Source organism: Oryx dammah, unplaced genomic scaffold, assembly GCF_014754425.2.
Source record: "Oryx dammah isolate SB20612 unplaced genomic scaffold, SCBI_Odam_1.1 HiC_scaffold_2, whole genome shotgun sequence".
NCBI classification, from domain to species: domain Eukaryota; kingdom Metazoa; phylum Chordata; class Mammalia; order Artiodactyla; family Bovidae; genus Oryx; species Oryx dammah.
The window spans coordinates 191,552,698-191,562,462 of NW_024070186.1; the positions used below are offsets into that span (position 1 = coordinate 191,552,698).

At 50.6% G+C, this 9,765-nt stretch overlaps 1 protein-coding gene across 3 annotated transcripts in view; it reads right to left on the minus strand.

The window, feature by feature from the left end:
* CUX1 (cut like homeobox 1) overlaps nucleotides 1-9,765 on the minus strand; it is a 347,445-nt gene that overhangs the window by 15,432 nt on the left and 322,248 nt on the right. The window contains exon 25 of one of the 3 annotated variants that reach the window (XM_040261799.1): nucleotides 747-9,722. The exons of the other annotated variants lie outside the window; for them this stretch is intronic. Coding sequence (XP_040117733.1) covers nucleotides 9,425-9,722 — 298 coding nt within the window. The 3' untranslated portion in view covers nucleotides 747-9,424. Of the gene's footprint in view, nucleotides 1-746; nucleotides 9,723-9,765 lie in introns of those variants that run through there. 3 annotated transcript variants of the gene reach the window in all.

The following is a 9,765-nucleotide window of genomic DNA, read 5'->3' on the forward strand; positions in this document are numbered from 1 at the left end:
ACAGGGGTTAGGGAACAAAGCGAGAGACCCTCCACATCCCTCAGACCCGCAGGCTGAGGCTGGGCGGCTGGCCGGGTGCAGGCTGCAGCCATCAGTCAGCCCAGGGCCACACCCAGCATGGTTGGCCACCCTTCCTGGTCTCCACAAGCCTGTGAGATGCGTGGTGGCGGCCGTTTCACAGACGAGGAAGCTGGTGCTGGGAGGGCCAGGGCTCCAAAGGCGCCAAGAAGCCAGCGGGGACGGCTGGCCCCCAGGTCCCCTGTGCATCCTACCCAGGTTTCTGCAGACACCCGGCCCCGACGCCACACGCCCAAGGAAGCACTGGAGGAAGGCAGTGCTCGAGGTGCCCTTTGGACCCAGAATGGAAAGTGTTTGCTGCTCCTCCTCAGGCCAGAGCCCTTTAAATAAAAACAACCCACACGTTCTTGTGTTTGTATAAAAGATATTTACTTCAATTATCACACCTAGGGTGCTAGTGAATAATAATAATACATGGTGTGAGTTTCATACAGTGATATTGCTTCTCCATATCATATAGGGACCGTTGTACAGTGCTGAGAACAAACATCGTATGGCTAACCAAGGACAGAAGGGACGACGGGTGCCTCCCCCACCCCCATGCCAGGCGGACCAACTTTTGACTTCTTGCGTCGAGAACAAATAGCAAGAAATAAAATGTTACCGGAGATGGGTCACAGCAACACAACAGAGGCTTTTCTCAAAGCTATTTGTACAAAAATGATGCCTTTTTTTTTTTTTTTTTTGGTCAATTGGGTCATTGTGAGGATTAAAAAAAAAAAGTCTGTGTGAGTATGAACAAACGAGTTCTAAAAACATCTAAGACTTAGTGCGTTACAGAAAATATAAAATACTGCTAAAATGTAAGACACCGCACGACACGGTGCTGGTGGCGGTGGGGGGGAGCTGAGCTCACTGGGAGGCGTCTGGAAGAGGACCCCGCGCGGCCGGCCGTCCTGTGCTGCATCAGTTAGTAGTCTGGGCAGGAGCGTGGCCACCTGCTCTCACGGCAAGTAGTTTATTGCACAATCGCAAAGAGCTAGGTCTTACTCAGTGGAAAGGGACGTGAGGGGACACCGCCTTTTCGTTTTGCTTTTTCCCATTTTTATTTTCTAACGAGCTGTCCGCAAATGCTTTCAGAATTTTGGACGAAATCCTCACGTCTCCAAAATGCACAGCATTTTCTGAAAGGTGGTGGGGGGGTCTCAGAGGGTGGGACATGAGATGCCCGTTTTCTCTAGGAATGAGGCAGAAAACGGTGAGAGAGAGAGAGAGAAATGCATAGACGACTTGGGGGAAATGGAAACCCTTGTAGGGGGAGGGATGGGGCTGTTGTTTCATCAGAGGGCTTTCAAAGAGACGAGGACAGAATCAGGACCCCAGACGATGTCAGAGTGGGGAAAAGCCGTGGGTGACACGGAGAGGGTTGGCAGGCCCTCTGGGAGCCCTACCTCGGGGCGGCAGGCAGCGCCCAGCCTCAGCCTCCACCACCCCGATACCCGAGGAGCAAGCCACTGGGTGTCTTGCTGGCTGTGCTTCTAGCCACGGAAAGCTGTGCCCCTGGTCCATGCTTCCTCTGCACTTAACCACAGGAAGGGGGAAAGGGGCTCCCCCCCGACTCCTGTTCCCTCGGAGTGGGTCCTTAAGCCACAGCCAGACAGAAAAACACGGTTGCTCCGCAAGATGGTTTTGACCAACTTTGTAGGCAAGGAAAACAACAACTGTAACAAAAGCCAACGGAAACTTGTCAGCACAGTGAGCCTTGCCAGAGACCTCTCTCACCCAAAGTCAGGCTCGACCAGGCCTCCGTGCCCGTCCTGCCCCAGGGCTCCTGAACCGTCATGAACCCAGAAGTCTGACCGGAGGCTCTAGGAGGCTTTGGGGGAACCAAGCTTTGCTTTTTCTAAGTCTCCTCTACAGCTCCTCACACGAGCAAACTTCAAACCCTGGTGCTTCCTTAACATTGGGAGATTGTTTTGTTCATCAACTCTCTCGTTTTGAAAAGTGGGACGTGATGGAGACCACCAGTTTTTGAGCGGCTATTCTGGAGAGAGACAGCTGATTCAGAGAAACCCCCCTCTGCCCTCCGATCACATCCCCAAGACCCTTTGGGTCTCTGGGGGTGGGGGAAGGAGGGAGGCAGAAGACAGCAAAGGGTGGAGTGAAAGTCAGAAGTATTTATGGTAACAACAACGACACAAAATAACAATACACTCCTGATAAGTACTTAAGGGATTAACCTAATAATAAATAGAAGAGAATAGAAATATTTTTTTAAACAATTTTTTTTTTCTCAAGGAAATATCCTTTTATAATTATCCTCACGCACGCTGTGGGGAGGTGGGGGGGGTTGTCAGTAGCAGTCGATCCATCTCAACAAGAAAAAGGTGAAGTGCTGGGAGGGACGCCTGTGGCCACACGCTCACTCGGGGTTGGGGGGGGGGTTTCTTAGCTGCCGAGTCGCAGCCCGCTCCGACTGCTCTGCTGCCCCAGCCAGAAGCTCTGGTGGGTGCCCGTGGGCCCTGCGTCTCTAGCATGGCGGGCAGCAAGAGGCAGGCTGAGACGGGGTTGCGGGGCAGGGGAGGGGAGGCAGTGCTGGGGAGGCCCGTTTTCCCTTCCGTTCCTGAACAAAACGGAACTACAGTGAACACACTCGTCCTGCTCCTCCACAACCTGAATCGTCCTGGTCTAAAGCTTACTTTGAGTTCATTTGGTGTGCAATACGTTCTCTCTTAAAAACGAAGGGAAATGATTTCTATTGCACAGAGCTTTTTACACATAGTCATCTATTTAAGTGCTTTCTGTTTAAAGCAAGCTATGAGAACATAAAAAAGAAAGAAAAAAAAGGAAACGAAAAACAGAGGGGGAAAAAAAAAGGGAACCAGAAAACAAAGGAGCCCCGTGCCACTTCAATCCGTCTTGCTGACTGGTATCTGGTTTCACCCACGGAAGTCCCAATGCTTCTGTATATACTGTGCTTCTGATTACTGTCCACAGGGGTGTAGCCACGACTTTGGAATATAAGGCACCTTTCCTTTCTGTTCACAGAAAGCTTGATACATAGCATACAGCATATTTTGTGGTAGAAATGAGAGCCTAAACACTAGAGGAATTACAGTAACACAGACTTTACTTCTTTACATTATTGGATAAGCTATAATGATCCAAGAAAAGTAACTCAAAGGTATTTTAAATGTTTAACAGCAACGACGGGGAAGTGCACATTTATGCCTAGCCTAATGTCTTTCACTAGCCTTTTTTTTTTTTTTCCTAAAAAAAAGGTTCTTCACCTATGATGCCCAACTTTTAAAGTTAGCATTTTGGAGGAGACTAAGCGCTTTGGAAATGTCTCGTTAAAGCTAAATGTCACTTCATCCAAAAATGAAAATGGGGAGTATGCCACTGACGGCATGGACACAGTCTCTTTGGAGGGGAGGTGGCCATGGACGGGCGGTGGCAAGGCCCGGGCAGGCGGGGACAGCTCCCATCACGGGACGACGGTGGGGCGGGGCGGGGCGGGGGTGGGGGAGCTACATTTCCATACTCTTCCCTGACCAAGGATGAGGCTCCCAGGCTGGTGGGGAAGGGCGGGCTCTGGGGCGGGGCTCATTTTATGCTCAGCTCCTCGCTCCCCACACCCTCTCCTCTGCTGCCTCCATCTGCACACCGCCCCCACCCCCACCGGAGTGTTCTGGCCCCAGCTTTCTGTATACCTCTAAGCGTCTCACAGCCTCGATCTTTTGGGAACTTTAACTAGGAACTTCCTTTCCCTTCTTTTCCTGGTAGTTTTCATCTACCAAAAGGCAGAACAGAATCCGAATGGGAGTAACATTGTCAAATTGAACCATCCTCTTAGCAAGCAGATGTACTGGTCAGACTGACATTCACTGCACTGGGAAATAGCTGTACACTGTGTTGGGAGTCCCAGGCTACCACCTGGCCACTTAGGGCAGGAGCTCTGCCTTTGGGTTCACGAAGGCTCCCCTAACACCATCAAGAAGCAAAGAAACGGCAGCACCAGGGAGGGGGGCAGATTTCTAAATGTGAGTTCTTCCCAGTAAGCGTGTCCAAATTCCTTCCATCAAGAGAACACTTTGGCCACCAGACTGGATGGACCCACACCCAACCAGCAGCCCTAGGAGCTGGTTTTCTTCAGCACAGCACGGAAACTGGCCTATTCTTTGGGGAAGAAAGGGTCACACGCCTGAAGACTGGGCATGTGGGTTGGGGAAGGCCAAATCCTTTCCTGTCCTTGGGATGCTTCCCACGGAGACCTCACAGAAGGGCTGAGATTATAACTTCCCGATGCCAGAGACAACAGAGCTCCCCAGTGCCAGGTGGGAATCCTGGGGAAGTGTCCTCACGTGGCCATGGAGTGGCAGCCCGGGACGAGGGAAGCGGCTCTGACCGATCTTAACAGCTGAGCGGGAATGGGCAGAGTGTGCAGGCGGGCCAGAGAGAAGGCCCTGTGGGGCCCAAGGCCACCCGTGCCTGCAGAGGAAACAGCTGTGAGCGCTTCAGGAGCAGGTGGAGGCCAAGAGGAGGATCCCTGTGCCTCGCAGAGCACAGCTGTCTGTCCGGGTTGTGCTCACAAGAGGGAAGCCGCCTGCCCATCAGGCTGAGCTATACTCATGGATGCCACGCTTCTAGGTTTTCTCTTCCCGGATCCCACTTGCCTCGCGGTTCTGAGGGGTGCAGGGGGAGGTCCAGTGGGAGCATGGTTAGTGAGGTAGAAGGGGACAAATGAATATGATGACATGGGGGTGGGGGAGGACATTCAGGGAGGGAGCCAACTTGCAGCCTGACGGGGAGCAGCTGCCCGCCCACCGCGGTCGCCAGGACCCGGCCTGGCTCCATCTCCCCTGAGCAGCTGGCTTACTGGCCTCAGAGGGGAGCGGCCTGGGATGGCTCAGGGCAGACTCTGGTTTTTATAGGCCTGTCGAGAGGCGTCTGCTGTGGTGCATTTAAGGCAAAGGCTGTTGTCCCCCAGCTCAAGATCTAGGAAATCACCAACACTGTTTCACTGTGTGCTCAGCCCAGAAGGATGGGAGTGCTGCTCCCGCTGGCTCCTCTGCTGTTTTCAGGGAGGTCTGTTTTCCTACCATCAGAGGAATGAAGAACATTGCATAGAAAGTCAACAGAGTTCAACGATCGCCCGTGCATGACAGGACACGAGTTCAGGGAGAACGAAGAAATCCAGGCCAACTTTAGGCGAGAAGGCACCTGCCTGCAGACAGAGCTGCCCTGCGACTCTCATCCCAACCTCTTAGGGCACGACTGCTGGGTGATCTTAGGGTCGGTAGCAGAGGCCAGAGCTTGTGTACAACCTGCCCTCTGGTCTGCTCATGGGGCTGTGGCGGCCCTGGGTATGGAGGCATTCGGGTGTCTCCTTCCTCCTGGGGCTGAGGGCAGCTGGGGAGAGTCTCTCACAGCCAGAGGGAGCACAGAGGAACACTTCACCCAAAGCTCTGTTGCACTCTGGGTCTGGACCACCAACCAGCACATCTGGCTTTTAGGGAGACACAAAGAGGCCCACAGGAGGAAGAGAGATGAACAGGGAGGCATTTGTGCTTTGGACGTACAGGGAAACTGTCCCAGGGAGGCCATGAACTCTTATCTTTCTGCCTTGGTCACTGGCCTAGACATAGTGGTCATGACTTGAGGGCAGTCGTACAGTCAGGATCCTGGCAGATCCTGGAGATGCCTCCGCAGTCTCCTGACCACAAGCTACCTTGTGTCGCGTTGTTCTTCGGGCAGGTAAGCTCCGAGAAAAACTGAGTTGGAGTTAGATGGCTGTGGTAATCTTTCCTAAAGAAGGGCAACCTGCTAGACAGAAATCACAAGACTCATCCAGAAGTTCAAGAGAAGAGGCCTCGTCTGGGAGCCAGGAGGTGGGAGTGAAGCCACGCCTCTTCTACTTCAGACACCCAAGAGAATGTGGGCAGGAACCAAAGGTCAAGAGGCTGAACTTGGACACTGTATGCGGAGCCTCCACTTAGCCAGCTAAGTAATGGCAAAAACCTTAAGTTATTAACACTGCCTCCAATTAACAAAAAGAAGCCATTTAAAATGGTATAATGGAGCTTGTAATTAAGTGTTAGTGTTTTCTACGGAACTGTGTTCCCCAGGGGAGAGGTACAAATCAGCTTTTTAAACTGATGGAGCGGAAAGAGGAAGAGGTCGGCTGCCTGTGGGAGCTACTGCTTGGAACGCCAGCCAGCGGAAGGTAAAGCCCACGGAGGGGATGCTGTTCAAGGCACTTGAATATTGCTTATCAAGATGAAAGATCAACCCTTGGACTCAGACTGAGGGGCACAAAGAGGAGGGGGACACTCCACCCCAGGTTTCTGTTATTTAGTGGCAGCTCTTGTAAGTATTACAGTGACAGCTTAAACACAAGAGATCTAGGATTAGGATTGCAATTAAAAAAAAAATAAATAGAGAAAGAATACAAATACGGAACTGCAAGCAAAATTTAACCAACTGATTGTATCGAGCACCCAGATGTAAGTCTGGCAAAAAAAGACAGAATGGAAATCAACAATAACCTAGTTTTAAAAAAAGAAACAAAACCAACAAAAATGACTAAATTGCCTGGAAGAGCCAAAGTGGCTGTTTTAGACGTTACTATTTGGCCATGAGGATGGACAGATTTATACTTTTTATCAGTTTCCTCGATTTAACACCTTAGTAAATAACAGTCATGCCTTTAAAGCGAAAACACTACCCTGGCGTTCCCTGTTAACGCCCTGCTTTTCGTTCTACTGAAAGTCGGGTATTTGGAGACTCATCACGTGATGACAAAATTCCTCCTTGAGGTTTTTGTGGAGAGGACACCACAGTACCGTCAGGGGCTCTGCTACTCACTGTCCTGAGGGTCACGGATGCAAACGCCCTCTTCTCAGTGCACCTGGATTCAGCCAGATGGGAATCCATTTTCCCCTTAAGCTCCTCTGTGTTGAATTCTCTGCTCACTGAACCAGATTTCAAATTCAGAATGATATGAAACCATCAAAAGACAAACGGCCTGCCTCCCAGCCTCCTAGAGCCTTCTGCAAACTTCTTCTTCATGAAAAGGCATTGTCTTTAGTGTAGTGACTCTTAAATTTGTGAAAAACTTGAAATAAGTGCTGCAGTTGCAGGTTAAAAGACTGTAAATGAAATACATAATTTCTAAAACGTCATGCAAGAAATGTGGTTTCACATCTTACAGTCAAAGTCCTACAAGTTAATTAATACAAGCACACTGAGGTGTAATAGCGGGAGCATACCTTTAAAATTAGAACTCCCTCCCACCCCCCCAAATCAAAAAAAAAGGTAATATTAATTAAACTTAAGAAATAATGAATGCACCATTAAAATGTCATCCAAAGATGTTGACCTAAGACAAAGGTTTCAATGATACACAATACGGTCAAAAAGGTTTCAATCAGTAATATACAGTATGACAGCTACATCTTGTAAATTATACCCAATACTGCCGGCAGTCTATCCCTCTAAAGAATATTTGCCCCTTTCATCCCTTCCTAACAATCAGATAATAAAATACAGCACCTATAAATAAGCAAAAAAAAATATATATATATACCGAAATCATCTATTGTTAGTTTAAAGATATGGCAATAAAGGAGTCTAAATTAGCAAACTTGTAGAAGCCATAACTGATAAAACAGCTTATTGAAAAAAGGTGGCAGTAATGCACTCTATGTGTGCACAGGTACTTAAGAAAATACAGACGTATAAAACTGCACACACGCACACACGCACACTTTCATCCACCTCTGTTCTCACGCATATACACATAGACGACAGGAGGAATCAGAGACAAGTTAGACTTTTGATTTGTACTTAGACTGCCCTAAACTGTGCATAAAAAGAACGTTCCAAGAGGCAAAATGAATGGAGGGCCAATGATCTGGTCTGGAAGTGAAGAGCATCAGCGTTTTGGTGTGAGACTACGGGGGTGGGAGCCGAGCCCAGACTGCCACGTTCTCTCTTCTGCAGGGAAGGAAGGAGGCTTCCCACGACGTCAACAGTCATCAGTGCTTGTGGTGGGAAGAAAGGGAGAGATAGAGAGACAGAGAGAGAGTTATGCGCGTGCTTGGGTGCACGCAGGAGCCCTGCCCAGGCCCAGGGAGTGGCGTCCCCTGGTGGGGCTCAGTCCATCAGGCGCCCGGGAGAGTGGTGTGAGGTGTGGTGCCTTCTGTGTCACGGAAAGACTGCTGCCTACGAGGGGCGAGGGGCCCCGAGGGGCCCCAGATCTGCCTGCGGCGACCTTCGAGGCCTACACTTTCCTCCTTTCTTTCAACGCTCGCACATGTGCAAGACGCACTAACACAGACATAAGACACCATAAATTAAACAAAATGAACGGGTACATGCTACAGTTCTAACTTGTCTCCTACACCTCCAAGATATGAGGTCTGATCAGCGTGCTCTGCGGTTAGAGGTTAAAAAGCAGATTATAAAATACCTAGATTCGGATCTTTTCTTTTTGTCCTGATTTGGCCTAGAATGGAGTGTATTAAACAAACCCTGGTCAGCAAAAGCCCAGAGTCAGTTAAAGCTATGGATCAATGTGCACTACATGTCAGGATTCTATTCACGTACAAGAAAACACTACGTCAGCTACCACAAAATCAGATATTTTCCTGATGTGACTTTTTTTGTTAAAAAATATGTGGAGTAAATGTGTTTTACTTTAATTCAAAGTTTCAAAGGAGAAGATTCTTTACTTGAAAATATTTAGGAATCCAAACTAGTGTGTTTAGAGTCGGTTTGACTGTGCAATCTCTTAGTGGCAACTGAACAGCTACAAAAACTTTCTTTTTTAAATTTTTTTTCTGAAAAATCCCCCCCCCTTTTTTCCTGGTTTAAGAAGATAATAGTGTATTATCGCTCTGAAGCCATTAGATGGCAGATAAAAAGCCCCCTTTTAATATGTGGGTTTGATTTTTTTTTTTTTTTAAAGCCCACACGAAAAGAGGAGGGCGCAAGGCAAAGCTGTAAGAGTTATTCCAGAACCTGTGGAAATCACTTAGGGCAATAAAAAAAACACTTCAGGGTACAAAAAAGCTCGACTACACATTTCCGTTTTCTTCCTTGAAAACACGACATAGATTGGGCTTAATGCTCCTTTTGATTTCTATATGCACCTTGGCCTATGGCGATTTTGCCCTGTGGCCCGCAGGGCGGTTAAGTGCGCAACACGGTCCCGGCCGCGGAGTCGGCGCCCGCCCCTCTGCCCAGCCCGGTTCGACCCAGCTCGGCCAGACTCGGTTCGACTCGGCCCAGCTCGGCCAGACTCGGCCCGGCCCGGTCAGGCTTGGCCCGGCCCGGTCAGGCTTGGCCCGGCCCGGCCAGACTCGGCCCGGCGCGGCGCGACGGGCGGGCGGGCGGCGCCCTCTCAGAACTCCCATTCGATGGGCTCCTCGCGGCTGGCAGCCTTCTCCAGGCGGTGGATTATGCTGTTCAAGTTCGCAGCCTTCTTCTTCCTCAAGGGGTTGTCTCGCGAGTCCCTGGCGCCCACCGCCTCCGGGAGGCCGAAGAGGCTCTGCAGCGAGCTGGGCCTGCGGACGGCCGCGGGCGCGCTGGTGCTTGGCAAAGCGGAACTCCTGTCGGCCCCGTCCCGGGCCCGGCAGGGGCCCTCGCCCGGCGGGGCGGCTGAGGTAGCGGCGTCCTCCCCGGCCGCGGGCGCGGCGGCGGCGGCGGCGGCGGGGTTTGGCACGGGCCCCGGGCCGTCCGCGG